This window comes from Phyllostomus hastatus, unplaced genomic scaffold (assembly GCF_019186645.2).
Source record: "Phyllostomus hastatus isolate PE091 unplaced genomic scaffold, TTU_PhHast_1.1 phas_contig_5, whole genome shotgun sequence".
Lineage (NCBI taxonomy): Eukaryota > Metazoa > Chordata > Mammalia > Chiroptera > Phyllostomidae > Phyllostomus > Phyllostomus hastatus.
In genome coordinates, this window is record NW_025333897.1 from 3,784,924 (window position 1) to 3,802,134 (window position 17,211).

General features: G+C 42.2%; 1 protein-coding gene across 4 annotated transcripts in view; it reads right to left on the reverse strand.

The window, feature by feature from the left end:
* Nucleotides 1-286: 286 nt before the first annotated feature.
* CEP89 (centrosomal protein 89) overlaps nucleotides 287-17,211 on the reverse strand; it is a 90,026-nt gene continuing 73,101 nt past the window's right edge. For 3 of the 4 annotated variants that reach the window (XM_045846722.1, XM_045846721.1, XM_045846723.1), the window contains 2 exons: nucleotides 10,130-10,299; nucleotides 287-622 (listed from right to left, as the gene is read on the reverse strand). In XM_045846722.1, coding sequence (XP_045702678.1) covers nucleotides 382-622; nucleotides 10,130-10,299 — 411 coding nt within the window. In that variant the 3' untranslated portion in view covers nucleotides 287-381. The remainder of the gene's footprint in view (nucleotides 623-10,129; nucleotides 10,300-17,211) is intronic. The other variant, XM_045846724.1, reaches the window with a different exon arrangement.

Genomic DNA, 17,211 nt, shown 5'->3' on the forward strand with positions numbered 1-17,211 from the left:
CTCAGAGCCAATCCACAGACATCACCCTGTGGCTTCCACAGATGGGCTTCTCCGATCAAACTCAGCCAGCACACAGGCTGAGTGCTCCGTCCTGTCGGGCCACTCCCTCTGGTGCTTCATAGGAGCCCAGAGACAGGACAGTTGGTCAGGTCTCCTGTTACCTGAGCAATGGGTCTCCAGGGCAACATGGCCTGAAGCTATGCACTGGCTGAGACATCATGTAGTAGCACATTGTTAAAATAAAGCAAAAGGTATAAAGACAGATTAAATTTCTGAGATGGTTTATTTCTTCCTTGCCCTGAGGAGAAATAACGCAGCAGTGTTAGGTGGGGATCTGCCCTTCCTTGTCCCCGGAAGGCAGACCATTCAGGCTGAGGAGCCCTAGTCCAGGGGCTCCCACAGACTCTGGCGGGCGGTGGGAGGCGGCTTCAGGTCGCAGTAGCTGAAGCTGCAGCCAACTAGCACGTCTCTCTGAGAGACGCTGCCGAGGCAGGGGTCCTCGATTCTTCTGGTGTGGTCCCACACGCCGGTCCTCTCCAGGGTGGCTTGCAGAAGTTCTCGGATTCTTTGGTTTTCCTTGGAGGTAGACTCCCAAACAACTTCAAGCTCCCCTTCCATTTCTCTGACAGAAATAAACAAAATGAAGGAAAAATTTTAAAATAGCACAATTAAACAATACTTATAGAGCCTTACAAATCCTAAAGCAGCAAGAACTCAGATGGACGTGTGCTTTATACCAGAGAACAGAGCCCATCGGGCGCAGGGTTGTCCAATCCTTTGGCATCTCTGGGCCACAGATTAGATACACAAACTCGAATGAAAACTGATGAGCAAAAAAAAGGTTTTAAGTAAATTTTCGATTTTGTGTGAGGCTGCACGTGGCCTGCAGGCTGCAGGCTGGACACCCCTTTAGTAAAGCAAAGAGCCAGTGTCGAATGAAGCACAGGAGTCCCCTGGAAATACAAAGGCACAGGCTGAAACCTTGCTTTTCCTCTCTACATGTTGCCTTTTCCTTTATTTTGGGATCAGTACACATGTCCTTTGTTTCTCTGTAGAATCATCACGCATAAAAATGAAATAAAACACAATAACTTAAGGTGTTGACCTATATAGCACAATGGCCCAGCCAAGGGCACCCATGTGGCAGGGGTCCCCTAGGCTGCTCCTCTGTCCCTTCTTCTTGTCCCCACTGTGACCTGGCCAACACTCAGGCACCTTTCACAGACACCCACCCATAGGGACACCTAGGGGCCCAGACACAAAGATTTAGTGAGGGGTAAGGAGGGAACCACAGGGGAGTGGGGCTCACAACTGACAGGGAGAAGGCTGCTCAGACCATATGCCGGGAGGGTGAGCACCCAGAGGGAAGGCAGGCCCATGAGAAAAGGGAAGAGCAGCAAGGCAGTCTTCCTGCGGCAGGACCCTGTGACCGGCACCGCACATGCCGCGAGGAAAGGGCAGACCAAGGCGTCCACGTCCTCAAGTGGCCATGGTCCACTGGGCGACAGACCAGGAGGCCAACCCCCACTTCACAGGAGGATGAGCCCCATGGGGGCCACAGGGGGAAGAACAGTACGCTTCACGTCGGGTGGAGGAGCAGGCCCTGTGGAGGGCAGCAGCACTGGGAAGCCGGCTCCACCCCTAACACCGCCAGATGGCTGTGGAACTGACAGACACTGGGTTACCAGGTGCACTGCTGCTTGAAGATTTAGGGAGGCCAGTGACATGCCCACTGTTCAGTATTCACTTTTCTTTCCTTTAAATTTGTCTTTCTTTTTTATTAATTCTACAGAGAGGGGAAGGGAGGGAGAAAGACAGGGAGAGAAACATTGATGCAGGAGAGAAACATCAGTTGGTTGTGTTGTGCATGTGCCCTGACTAGGAACCGAACCCACAACCCAGGCATGTGGCTGACTGCGAATGGAAGTGGTGACCTCTCAGTTTGCAGGAGGATGCCTGACCGACAGAAGCACACCTGCCGGGCCAGTATTTACTTTTCTCGTGAACTGTTGCTTCCTTCCAAGTCCCAGGAAGCCCACTGAGTACTGGGTACCATTTGAGTATACCATGCCAAAAAAAACCCCAGACTTCTGTTTTCTAGCACAAGAAATGCCTAGATGATTGACAAGTCACAGCAGTCATGGTAAATGTCAGGCTAAACTCAACACGAAGCACAGGGAATCTGTAAGTGGGAGAGAAACGCGGATTAAACTGGAGCCGCAGAGGTGGGGAAACAAGATGTCGGTGTGCTCTGAGGACAAAGGCCCACGCCGGGGACCCCGCTTTCTATGGAATAAAGACGAGGTCGCAGGCGCATGAAAATGGGGTGACAAAACCCCCAAACCCTCTCATGGCCCTGTTTCTCCTCTTCTCCCCAGACATGCTCTGCACTATGTGTTCCAGCACTGCGGAGGAAAGTGGGGGCACCTGGAGGACTTGCGAATGGTTTGGAGGAAAACGTGCCCGCCTTCAAAAGAAACCCACCCTGTGAGGCAAAGACTCTCCTGTTCTCACACGCATTTGGAGTCTGAATCTGTACTGTCCTCCAGGACTGGGCACCCCCAGGCCCTGACTGGAGTGTACCAAGAGTAACAAGCCATTTTTGAGACAATTAGGGAAAAAAAAACCCCAATGGATGGGTTAAACAGTACATTGGACACAACCAAAGAGAGAATTAGTGAATTGGGATGCTGAGCAGAGAGAACCACCCAGAATGTGGTCCAGAAAGATGTATGCTATGAGTAAGTTGTATATTAGAAATGTAATAATGGCATTGTGGATATTTTAAAAGTCCTTTTGTGTTTTTTCCAGTGTATAGGCCTTTCACATCCTTTATTAAGTTTACTTCTAGGAATTTTATTCTTTTCGCAATTGCAAATGAAACTGTTCCCCCTGCCTCCCCGCCCCGCCATTTCTTTTTCTGAAATTTCCTTGTTAGTATATAGGAATGCAATGAATTTTTTAAAAAGGTTTTACTTATTTATTTTTATAGGAAGGGTAAGGGAGGAAGAAAGAGAGGGAGAGAAACATCAATGTGTGGTTGCCTCTCACATGCCTCCTACTGGGGACCTGGCCAGCAACCCAGGGATGTGCCTGGTCAGGAAGTGAACTGGAGACCCTTTGGTTTGCAGGAGGGCACTCAGTCCACTGAGCCACACCAGCCAGGGCTGTAATGAATTTTTGTACATTGACTTTGTATCCCGCAATTTTACTGTTTTTTTTTTTGTTGTTGTTGTTTCTAATAGCTTTCTGGTGGAGTCTTTAGGGTTTTCTACGTAAAAAACTATGTCATCTGTGGAAAGTGATGATTTTACTCCTTCCTTCCTAATCTGTATGCCTTTTATTTCTTTCTCTGCTTGGCTGCTCTGGCAATGATTCCAGTACTATGTTGAATCACTGGGGAGCGTGGACATTACCGTCTTATTGCTGATCTTAGAGGAAAAGCTTTCGGTTTTTCACCATTCAGTGTATTAGCTGAGGGTTCGTCATGTATGACCTTTGTTATGTTGAGTTACTTTATACTCGTTGTATTTCAATCTCAAATGAATGTAGTATCTTATTAGATGCATGTTTCAGTATCTATCAATATGCTCACGTGACTTTCTTCCGCCATCTTCTGAACGTGGTGCACCACACTGGATCAGCCATGTGCTGACCCACCCTTGTGCCCCTGGAATGAACCCCACTCGATCGTGGTGCATTATTTTTTAAATGTATTGTTGCATTTGATTTGCTAGTATTTCGATTAAGATTTTTGCATCTGTATTCATCAGAATTATTGGTCTGCAATTTTCCTTTCTGTGTATGTTGTCCTTGCCAGGTTTGGGTTCAGGGTCATGATGGTCTCATAAAAGGAGGTGGGAAGTATTGACTCTCCAGTTTTCTGTGATCCTGGCGCCACCTTCCTGTAGCCAGAATCCACTGCAGGGCTGCTCTGAGTTGACCCAAAGGCCATTATGGGGCTGTGCCAGGATGAGGGGGGAAAGGTGAAGCAAGCAGGTCTGCGGTTCTGCTCTTCCTCGTGGCTTTTGCTGCAATGAATACAGACCACTTAGGCTGCAAAGTTTTTTCTGGACCTTCTGTGATATGTTGAGAGAAGATTTTGTTGCCTGGGGGGCCACAGAGGTATGGGTTGGGTGATGATCTGTGTGTGGAATCCTTTGTTCAAGGCTGGAGTGCTGTGATCTTTTTGCACCATTTCTCTGCTCCCGACACTGGGCCCAGCCTCAGCGTGTGCTAGCCACCCAGGCCCGACTGCTGGTTCTGCCTCTCGGGTGTGGTGTGCCCAGTGCGGGCTGCACCCCTGCTCTTTCCCGCTCTCGTGCTCGCTGAGGCTGCAGCCAGCCTGTGTGTGGCTCTGTCTCTGTCCTCCTCCCTGCCTGGTCGTCTCTGCTGTTCGCTCAGATGCTCCCTCCTTCAGGGGTCTCTGTGTGATGTCTCAGACATGTCTGTGTGTTGAAAAGGGAATGCTGGGTTGAACTGTAACTTCAAGGGGTGAGACTGGGACAACCTCTCATGCTGCCATGCTGCTGACATCACTGCATGAAAGACCCTTTTGTAATTTTTTACAAAAGCATTACTATAGTCTATTTTAAAAACTATTAATAAAAGTATGCCCTGGCCCTGACTGGTGTGGCTCAGTAGATTGAGTGCAAGCGTGTGAACCATAGGGTCACCAGTTCGATTCCTAGTCAGGGCACATGCCTGGCTTGTGGGCCAGGTCCCCCAGTTGGGGGTGTGGGAGAGGCAACTACACATTGACATTTCTCTCTGTTTCTCCCTCCCTTCCCCTATGAAAATAAACAAAGTCTTTAAAAAACTATTAATAAAATAAAAGTGGCTCCAGGTTGCAAATAGTTTTTTTTTGGTACCAAAGAAAAGCAAATGTAAATCTCTGAAGAAAAACATCCTCAATCCAGACAATCAGGATTCCGCAGGTTAAATTCAACCACATATGTTTTCAGAGTAAAACATAATGGCCATATACAGAAGAAAACAAACCGCATACGGCAAAAGTTAAAAAAAAAAACAAAACAGATTAAATCTCTCCCAAATTTCACACATTGGAATTGCCATATGCAGAACATAAAATAACTATGAACAAAATGATTTTAAAAATGTACAAGGGGCTGGAAAGAAGTATTCAAAGTCATGAAAGGCAAGGACCTACATCCAAGATCACTCTACCCAGCAAAGCTTTCATTTAGAATGGAAGGACAGATAAAGTGCTTCTCAGATAAGGTCAAGTTAAAGGAGTTCATCATCACCAAGCCATTATTATATGAAATGTTAAAGGGACTTATCTAAGAAAAAGAAGATAAAAAACTATAAACAGTAAAAGGACAACAAACTCACAACTATCAACAACTGAACCTAAAAAGCAAAACCAAAAACTAAGCAAACAACTAGAACAGGAACAGAATCACAGAAATGGAGATCACAAGGAAGATTATCAGTGTTGAAGGGGAGGGGGGAAAATGGGGGAAAAGGTACAAAGAATAAGAAGCATAGATGGTAGATACAAAATAGACAGGGGGAGGTTGAGAATGGTATGGGAAATGGAGAAGCCAAAGAACTTACATGTATGACCCATGGACATGAACTAAGGGGTGGGGGCAGGGAGTGTGGAAGGGAAGGGGGTGCTGGGTGGAGAGGAATAAAGGGGGAAAAAGGGACAACTGTAACAGCATAATCAATAAAATATACTTAAAAAATTTTAAAAAGGCAAGAGAAAAGGTAGACCATTTTTTAAAAATTATAAGACATAACAGGAAAATGAAACAGAGAAGACAATGGACTACGTTGAGAGAAAAAGCCTGTCAAGGTACAATTTTATACCCAGTAAAAACAGTTTTACAAGAATGGAGTCAAAAGCCAGTGTTTCCAAATAAACAAAAACTAAGAAAGCTTACTACCAATTAACTATCACTAAAGAAACTTCTAAAGAATGTAGTTTAGGAACAAGGAAACTGATCTGAGAAATAAGGTCTGAGAAAAAATGTTAAAAGATAAATTGAGTCTTAGGAAGATTTTGAGGTTTTTGTGAACAAAAATCAATTTGAACTGGGCAGCAGGCAATCTAGCAGACAGAAAGGACTCTGAAGAGCTGTACAGAGGCAGTTATAGGCAGAAGAGAGCAGAAACAAGGAAGTGAAATGAGGGAGGAGTGCGGGCTGGTTATTGCAAGGCTACTCTCCTTGATGGAAGGGGCCCATCAGGTCAAGGGCGTGATCAGTGCAGTCCTGGTGCTTCCTGTCTGACTGGTGTAAGACTCTGTGTCTGGGAGGGACGAAACTGTAAATTCAGTCTTGGTTTGGTGACATGGGGTTTAACATAAGCAACTCCATTTTGGGCCTGTTGTCTTATTTTTAATAATTAGCAAGCAAAGAAACTGTAGGTAAAGCAAAACAAACTACTATATAAAAATTAGTAACATTTAATTCAGGGTGACTACAAATAATGACAAAATACATCTTCCTCGTCCTCTTCACGTACTTTTATCCAGTGACACTAGATCACAGCATATAAACTGAGGGGGAAACAATTAGTGTAAAGCATTAGATCTTGCACTTGGGGGAGAAATGTAGAGATGCTGATTTATATTTTTAATGCTAAATATTCATGGTGAAATTTTAAGGATAGCCACTTAAAGAACAAAAATAGACTATATAACTTTTAAACAATTAAAGGGCAAAAAATGGAATACAGAGAAAGTGAAAAATGAAGTCCCATTCTATTAATGCAATTCTAAACCTCCTGTCTGGCAAGAAACTTGGTATCAGCTCAACTCTTTACAAAGTGACTATTCACAGTGGTAAGAACTTCTGTGACTACAGAAACCTCGTTACATTACTAAGAACTCATTTTCCCTGACGTGGAGAAACGTCTGGTGGAAGGAAAACAGACAACTACATTCTTCATGACATCAGGTACATGGATCCTACTACGGTCCGAAGGAAGCACATCCGGGCATCACTATTATTCCTTTGCAGCATCAGTCTGTATTCCAGCCTGTCAAAGGCAATGCAGCCAGCATGAAGAGGCGGACTTACAGTGTGAAGGACCACTAAATTCACCTTCACAGAACATGTGATATTACCCAATGTTTTAATACACTGGCAATATCTCCTCTGTCACAAGTTTAAAGAATAAAGGTATAACTGATACAGTACCTTATTTCCACAGAGAACACAATGCATCTCTGGTCTAAGATTATGGTCTTCCAAAAAGGGAGATTTTAATGTTTTCGGGGGTGAAAACAAATAAAGAAATAAAACATTTAATCAAAGTTAATATTAGGTTGGCCAAAAAGTTTCTTTAATTTTTTCTATTACATAAGATACACATTTTCATCTTCATCAATAGTTTTATTGATTTGGATATTCTGAGTATGTCATCTATCTCCTACTATCATCGACTTCTCATGGGTAGAGGCCAGGGGTGCTGCTAAACATCTTCCAGTGGTTTATGTGGGGCAGAAGACAGCCCCACAGCAAAGAATTATTTGGCCAAAATGTCAATAGCACCGAGAAACTTCACAATCACTCTTAATATGTTCCATCAGTCTCAGCACCTTTTCCATATGCTGCAAAAATCTTTTTTGTGCATTTCAGTTGCGTATTTTCATCCATCTTCAATATTAAAACAGCTACACAATTTCCAGCAAGATGGAGGAATAGGTGGACGCACCGTACCTTCTCGCAGAACCAAGATTAGAACAACAACAATTTACAGTCAGAATAACACTCAGACTGATAGAGGATTTGTCTGAATGGAAGTCGGACAGCCAAGAAGTTGAAGTAGATCTGTACATCCAAACTGGTAGGAGAGGACGAGCTGGGCGGGTGCGGGTTGGTGGCGCGCAGAGGTCAGGGAAAACTTGGCACGAAATCGGTGTGAAAGCCACCCGGCACGAAAGCCATCTGGCGCGCAAGATTGAAGCAGTGGACCCTGAGTACGCAAGCAGTGGCTGGTGGACCCAGTGAGGCGGCGATTGTGGACCACGGCAGAGCTCACAGCCCAGGATCCCAGAGAAGGGACTGAGATCCCAGGAGAACGGAACTACCGCTATTGTTCCCTCCCGCCCCTGTCCCCGCTCCCGCCCCCACATATAACGTCACAATCTAGCGACTGGGGTGCCCAGCCTCGGTGAACACCTAAGGCTCCGCCCCTCACCGTAACAAGAGTGACCAGACCAAAAAAAAAAGAGAGTGCGATGGCTCAAATAGAAGAACAAATCAGTGCCCCAGAACTCATCCTTTTGAGCGACCAAGAAATAGCCAGCCTATCAGATGCACAGTTCAAAACACTGGTGATCAGAAAGCTCACAGAATTGGTTGATTTTGGGTGCAAATTACATGAAAAAATGCAGGTTACCATAAAAGAGATGCAGGAAGATACACGGAGGAGAGCCAATAGTAAAGGGAAGGAAACTGGGTCTCAAAACAATACAGTGGACCAGAAGGAAGATAGAATCAACCAAGTAGGAAAGCATGATGAAATAAGAATTTAAAAAAATGAGGAGAAGCTAAGAGCATCCAGGACATCTTTAAACGTTCCAACATCTGAATTATAGGGGTACCAGAAGGGGAAGGGGAAAAGCAACAAATTGAGCACCTATTTGAACAAATAATAAAGGAGAACTTCCCCAATCTGGCAAAAGAAATAGTCTTCCAAGAAATCCAGGAAGCTCAGAGAGCCCCAAAGAAGTTGGACCCAAGAAGAAACACACCAAGGCACATCATAATTACATTAGCCAAGGTAAAAACGAAGGAGAGAATCCTAGAAGCAGCAAGAGATAAGGGGACAGTAACCTACAAAGGAGTTCCCATCAGACTGTCAGCCGATTTCTCAAAAGAGACCTTACAGGCAAGAAGGGGCTGGAAAGAAATATTCCAAGTCATGAAAGACAAGGACCTACATCCCAGATTGCTCTATCCAGCAAAGCTCTCATTTAGAATGGAAGGGCAGATAAAATGCTTCTCAGATAAGGTCAAGTTAAAGGATTTCATCATCATCAAGCCCTTATTTTATGAAATTCTAAAGGGACTTATCTAAGAAAAGAAGATAAAGAAAAAACATGTATAGTAAAAGGACAGCAAACTCACACTTATTAACAACCACACCTAAAGCAAAACCAAAAGAAACTAAGCAAACAAGTAGAACATGAACAGAATCAGAGAAATGGAGGTCACATGGAGGGTTAGCAACAGGGGGGTGGGAGGAGGAGAGAGGGGGGAAAAGGTATAGAGAATAAGTAGCATAGAATGTAGGTTGAAAATAGATAGGGGGAGGGCAAGAATAGTATGGGAAATGTAGAAGCTAAAGAACTCATAAGTATGACACATGGACATGAACTAAAGGGGGGGAATGTGGGTGGGAGAGGGAGTACAGGGTGGAGGGGAGAGAAGGGGGGAAATGGGACAACTGTAATAGCATAATCAATAAAATATATTTAAAAAAGCAGCTACACAAAAACTCACCAGTTTCGAAAGGTTTTTAAAAAGCGTGCGCTGATATGACAGCTGTCACAACGCAATCTAACAGGACTGTTCTGAATGAAGTCAAAGACAATTAAGGACTGCTCTAGCCATCCTACAGGGAAAACTAAGTGAGCTTTTAGGCTAACCCAATAATATTTTCCAACAGAATCGAGTGAAACCCAAGTATCAAAGGGATCAAGGAGGGATTACAGACGACAAGGAATTGGGATATAACGTGCAGCATGGTGACTGTAGTTAACAACACTGTGTTGTGCACAAGGAAGTGGGTAAGAGAGTAGATCTTAAGTGTTCTCCATGTACCACCTCCAACAGTGTGACTGTGTGAGGGGAAGGCTGTGTTAACTCAACTGTGGTGATTACTCTGCACGTACACACGCATCAAGTCATCACACTGTGCACCTTAAACTGACACAATGTTACATGCTAACTGCTGGGGGGAAATTTTAAAAAGAAAACAAAATAAGGAGCAAATAAAAATCAAGACCAACATTAAATGCAGATAAAACTAAAGTGCAGAAACAAAAGTAAGCAATCAAATAAACAAAATAGATCTAAAGGGTTTAATTGGAAAATTCTACCAAACCTTCAAAAAATAAACACATGATATAGGACTGGGGCAGCCCTACCTCTTCTGCTGCAAAGCCTCATCCAGGACATCCTGCTTGTCCTGCAGCAGCCGGTGGAGGTGCCTCATCTCCTGCTGGAACTGAGCTGTTTTGTTAGCAAAGTCCTTCTGCTGTTCTGTCAGACAGTGACTAATGTCGTTTACCTTCAGTGCAGCCAGCTTCTTGTACCCCTGGTGGAGGAGGAGGGACTCTGTGAGTGAGGGGAGGCTGCTTGCAGCCTAGGTGGATAACCTCCTGGATGCCCTCCCTACCCACCTCATCAGGCTTTTCTAATTTATATCATGCTATAAATTACTTTTATATGCAATAAATAAACTTAAAAGAGAAGGACTTGGCAAGATTTGTCATACTCTACAGGCAAAGAAATGACTGAGATAAAAGGCTAATTCATTTATTTTCTTACATTTCTATTGCATAGTATTTAAGGTTATGAATTTCCCTCTGAGCAGTTCTAAAACTTGTTACATAAACTATGAATTATAGTTTACGTAGATTCAATTCTCCTTGGAAGTTCTGACATTCTGGAGGTGAGTCCAAGACTGTGGAGTAGGAGGCCCTGAGCTCACTCTCTCTTGCAGGACACATTAAATTTACACCTTTCTGCAGAGCAATTCCTTCTGTAAGACACTAAGAACCAACTGAACAGCTTCTGCACCAAAACAAGCAAGCAAACAAACAAACAAACAAACAAACAAAGAGAAAGACTGCATAGAGAAGGTTGGGGAACTCGGAGAGCTCTCTAGGAGCGGAGGGAATTGTCCAGGAATGGAGGAACACTGTTTACAGTTCCTTTGCATGTGGGTAGTGGGCGGGAGCTCCATCCACATTCTCTGGTCAATCTGCAGGGCTGTTGTAGCACATCTCCAGCCACCCCTCTGAGAACCAGATCCAGCAGGAACAGGTTAGCACCACAGTGCACATACATGGGGCCCCTTCACCTGGGGATGAATCCAGTGGGTGTGGCAGGTGCTGTGGTATGCGCGTACCATGCTGCACATGCATGCACGACACCCCTTGCTCAGTGTGTGAAACCAGCCAAATGCTATAGTACCCGTATGCAAGGCTGTCCCATTGAGAGAAAGGGTGAAAACAGCAGGGAGCTCCTGCACGCGCACGTAGCACTGCCCTGCCCAGAGAAGTGGGAGACAGTGGGACACTGCAACACATCCACTCAGAGTAGCCCTGCCCAGATCAGGTTCAGGCAAGAAACAATTAAAGCAACAGGGCACACTACACATGTATTGAACAGCACAACCCACACTGGACAGCCCTGCCCATTGTAGAAGGGCAAGGAAGTACTCACACACCAGGCTGCCCTGCCAGAATCCACCCTTTCTGGCTACCAGGCACTGCATATGCCCGTCCTGACTAGAGCTGCCCCCCAAAAACATCTGGCACACAGATTCGGAGAAAAAGCTATGTCATCTAACTCACAGGAAAAAACACAGAAAGTCAAAAAAAGTGGGAGATAAAAGAATCTGTCCCAGATGAAGGAACAGTTAAAAACAAATTTAGAGAAAAACTCTAATGAAATGGAGATAACTCATTTGCCTAATACAGAATTCAAAGACATGGTCATAAGGATGCTCAACAAACTTGAGAGTAGAATGAAGAAACTCAGAGAGCACTTCAATAAAGGGTTAGAGAATGTAATAGAGAACCAGTGAGAGATAAAGAATACATTAAAAGGAACTGAAATCAGATTAGTAAGAAAGAATAGATTAGCAACCTGGAAGAAAGAATAGTGAAAATCACCCAATCAGAAGAGCAAAATGAAAAAATAATTTTAAAAAATGAGCAGCCCTGGCTGGCGTAGCTCAGTGGATTGAGCGTGGACTGCGAACCAAAGCATTGCAGGTTCGATTCCCAGTCAGGGCACATGCCTGGGTTGCAGGCCATGGCCCTCAGCAACCTTATATTGATGTTTCTCTCTCTTTCTCCCTCCCTTCCCTCTCTAAAAATAAATAAATAAAATCTTTAAAAAAAAGTTGAAAAAAAAATGAGGATAGTTTGGGTATAAAAGCCTCTCCGACAACATTAAATGCTCTAACATCCACATTACAGGGATTCCAGAAGGAGAACAGTGAGAGAAAGGGGCAGAAAGCAAATTTGGGATTTCTGGTCAGCATGAAGTCATAGATAAACATGCTTCGCCTCCTCAAGCAACCACAGAAAGGATTATATTTAGACCTCAAAACAAATTACACCCAGAACCATCAAAAGGTCAAGCTGTACAAAATTCCAACAACCAAGGGTTTAAAGAAGCCACATTCATCCACATGGGTAGGAGGGGTGGAGATGGGCAGAGAGGCATGGAGATGTGGTGTGACATGAAGAGGCGGCGGCAGTGGAACAGGCAGTCCCACATTCACATGTGGTGGATAAAAATCAGAAGGCATACCTTGGGAGCCAGGAATACCTTGGGAGCCAGCAATTCCAGCCCCAGACCAGACTGCATAGTCCAGGGTTCCAGTGCCAGGAAGATAAATCCCCGTAACTTCTGGCTGTAAAAACCAGTTGGGGTGGGAGGCAGAAGAAACTGCCAGATTTTCAGGAAACTCTGCTTAAAGGGTCCACATGGACTTAGAACATATGCAGACCTGGGATTCAGCACCAGGGCAACAGCTGGAAGGGCACCAGTGGTATACGGGGAGTAAGTGAAGTGACTGGAAACAGGGAGAGTGCTGGGCAAACCTCTAGAAGCCAGGCAGTGGCACTGTCCTCTCTCCAAGCTCTCCCCCCACAAAGAGTCACAAAGTGGTGAAGTGGGATGCCCTGCTCTGGCAATTACCTACGGCCCTGCCAAACAAAATTTAGAGGTGCCTTTTCTACACTAGGCCACACTACTAAGAAAGTCAAAGCAGCTTTACCTAATACACAGAAACAAACACAGGGAGGCTGCCAAATTGAAGAGACAAAGAAATATGACCCAAATGAAAAAACAGAAGAAAACCCCAGAAAAATAACTAAATAAAACAGAGATAACCAACCCATCAGATGCAGAGTTTAGAACAGTGCTGATCAGGATGCTCAAAGAACTCATTGGGTACGACAACAACATAAAAAAGACCCAGAAAGAAATGAAGGTTACACAAAGTAAAGTAAGAAAAATCTATAGGGAAGCAACAGTAGAGGGCATGAAGCCAGGATTCAAGTCAATGATTCGGAACATAAGGAAGACATAAGCACTCTACCAGAACAGCAAGAAGAAAAAAGAATTAAAAAAACTCAAAAAAACAAAAAAACAAGGAGCCTCTGAGACATCCCCAAACACACCAACATCTGAATCATAGGGATGCCAGAAGGAGAAGAGGAAGAGCAAGAAATTGAAAGTTTATTTGAAAAAAATACTGAAAGAAAACTTCCCTAATTTGGTGAAGGAAATAGACATAGAAGTCAAGGAAACTCGCAGAATCCCAAAGAACTTGTATCCAAAGAGGTCCAAACAAAGACACATCATAATTAAAATGCCAAAGGTTAAACATAAAAAGAGAATCTTAAAAGCAGCAAGAAAAAGGAATTTAGTTACCTACAGGGAAGTTCCCATAAGACTGTCAGCTGATTTCTCAAAAGACCTTTGCAGGCTAGAAGGGACTGGCAAGAAATATTCCAAGTCATGAAAAGCAGGGACCTAGAGCCAAAACTGTTCTACCTAGAAAAACCATCATTTAGAATCAAAGGGCAAGAGCTCCCCAGACAAGAAAAAACTAAAGGAGTTCATCATCACCAAATTATTATTTTATGAAATGTTAAAGGGACTTATTTAAGAAAAAAAGATGAAAACTATGAACAACAAAATGATAATAAATATATATCTATCAACAATTGAATCCAAAAAACAAACTAAGCAGATAAGAAGGACAGAGACAGATTCATGGATACAGAGAGCATTTTGATGGTTGCCAGCTGGGAGGGGACTATGGGGGATGGGTGAAGAGGTGAGGTGATTAAGAAGTACAAATAGGTAGTTACAGAATAGCCATGGGGATGTAAATTACAGATTAGGAAATGGAGAAGGCAAAGAACTTGTATTTGTCACCCATGGACACAAACAATGGTATGGGGATTGCCTGAGGAAGTGTGTCAGGCGAGGGGGAACAAAGGGAGAACAATCAGGACAACTGTTATAGCATAATCAATAAAATATAATTTAAAAATAAATAAATAAATAAAAGAAAGGAACCAATGGCCCAGAATACTGTATCTGTTAAGGCTATCATTCAGAATTGAAGGAGGCAGAGTTTCACAGGCAAGCAAAAAACTAGAGTTCACAACCACTAAACCAACTTTACAAGAAATGTTAAAGGGTTGCCTTTTGCAGGAAAGAGAGGTTATAACTGGAAATAAGAAAACACAGGAAAGAAAAATTCTCACTGGTACAGGCAAATATATAATAAACATAGTCAACCAACCACTTAAAAAGCTAATATGATTATTAAAAGACAAAGTTGCAAAATTATAACTACAATAAATAGTCAGGGGATACAGAAAACAAGAAAACATGATGTCCAAAACATAAAGAGTGGAAGGGGGAGTAAAAATGTAGTGCTTTCTGAATACATTTGAACTTAAACACCTATCAGCTTAAAATAGACTGTTATATATGTGAAATCTAAAGAGAAAGGAAGGAAGGAAGGAAGAAAGGGAGGGAGGGAGGGAAGGAAAAAACAAAACAAAACAAAAACAGACTCAGAGACCAAAGGGATGATTGCCAGGGCAGGCAGGTGTGTATAGGGCGTGAGGGGTGGTAAAAACAGTAAAGAGAAATACAGTCAGTCATGTTGTAATAAGTTTCCAAAGTACTAAACTTAGTGTGGTGATCATATAAATGGTGAATTACTGTACTGTACACCTGAAACTAATATAATGTTGTATATTCAAAATTTAAAAATTTAAAGTCAAAGTAAAAAAAATCATGACATCCCCTCTACTCAAGAATTGGTTTATCGTATAGTTTTTGCATTTGCAGGTGAAAGAACATATTTTTGCTTTCTGATTTTACTTATTAATTTCTGGTTTTCACATTTTTGATCAATAACTGTCTGCCTTATTTCTACTTTATTGATATTATTGAGGGTTTTTTGTACCTAATTTATAATTAATTTTTGTGACAGTTCTGTGTATATATACACATAAATGAACCATACAGATTATGCTGTTAAATCTTTTACGTCCTTATTACTTTGTTTAATCTCTTGATATGCCTTGGACCAAGAGAAGAGGATTAATATTCCTAATGTTATGAAGTTTCTATTTCCCTTTGTATCTCCTGTTATTTACACTTTACAAATTTGCCCCTGTGTTATTTAGCACATAAATGTTCATAACTACTATATATTATTAACTGCAGCCTTTAACATTATGAAGCTTCTTCCTTTTTTTCCCCGTTTTCTTTTTTGTCTCAGTACTTTTGGCCTGGACCCTATCTTGGTAGTTGTAAAGATTACAACCTTGTTTTCTTTTTCTTTGCATAAATCTGGATTATCTTCAATCATCCTTTTATTTTTAAGGTTTGTGACACACTTTGTTTCAGATTGTTTCTTGGCTCTAGCATGGAATAATGTTTTGCTTTACAAAATCTAAAAAAGGTTGTTTTCTTTTAATGGGTAAATTAAGCTCACTTATATTTATTTATGGCAGATTGTTTGGTTTCAATTTTATTTTGTTTTATTATATTATCTACAAACTTTTAAAAGACTTTACTGTAGCCTTTTCTCAGCTCTTTTTTGCTGCTGTACTTCTATTTAAGAATGAATCTCTTGATTCATGTGGTTACTTTTATTCTTATGCTCCTATGCCTTTACACTATATCTCTGTAGTTCCGTCACTTTTGATGCTATCCACTGACTCCCTATGAAAAGTAGTATACTAGCTTATAACCTTTTCTTCACTCTTCCCCTCTTAAATATGCTTAAGCTCTTACTATTTGATTTTTCAGATTTAAGTGATATCCTTTGCCTCAGGTTATTACATATGAAGCAATCAGAAAGTTTATTCTACTTTCTACCTTCTTTCCCCCTCACCTATCATTTTTTTCTTTGGTTGTTTTATTTCTACATTGTCAGAGAACATTCACATTCTATTCCACCAGTCTTATCACTGCTTTAAATCTTAGTTTACAGTTAAATATATTCTCACTGTTAATACTTTTCCAAAGTCTGCCCAATCAACCATTTCCTGATTAGCTAAACTCAGGTTGATTGATCCTTAGGAGAAAGTTCTTACATGGTCAAAACTGTCTGAAGAGCAGCTTGGTTGGATGGAAACATCCCTGGCTCATTGTCTCTTTCCTTAAATATCTACAGATGGCAACCCACTGTTCTCTGGCATTCAGTGTTGCTACTGAACAGTGTGATCCCAACATGTTTTCTTTCCTTAGGCCTTGGTCTTTTTCTGAGTGTCCAAGGTATTCTTTATCTTAAAGTCATAGGTGTTAATGTTAATCTTCTGGGTCCATCTGGGTCAGTTTGTCCTCAGCACATAATGTGCCCTTTCCATATGTAGAATCAAGTCTTCTTTTATCTCAGAAAAATTTTTATGAATTATGGTTAAGAACGGAGTAAGTTGCATTTTTTTTGTTTCTTTTTACTAACAATAGGGATATTGGATCTCTACCACTTTCCACTGAATTCTTCTTACATTCCTATTTCTACATTCTTGTCTTTGCCTTCTTTTTTAATTTAAAAAAATTTATTTTATTTGTATATGTTATTATTTATGCTTTTACAGTTGTCCCTTTGCTCCCTCTACTCAGTGTCCCAACTCCCTCAGGCAATCCCCACACCATTGTCCATGTCCATGGGTCATATGTGTGTGTGTGTGTGTGTGTGTGTGTGTGTGTGTGTGTGTGTGTATTCTTTGGCTACTCTATTCCCTATGCTGTACTTTATATCCCCATGACTATTCTGTGACTACAGATTCGTACTTCTTAATCTCTTCACCTTTTTCACCCAACCACCCAACTCTCCTCCCATCTGACACCCATCAAAACATTCTCTGTATCTATAATTCTGTTCTGATTCTGTTCCGTTTGATTATTTTGTTTTTTTTTTTAATCAATTGTTGATAGATATGCATTTACT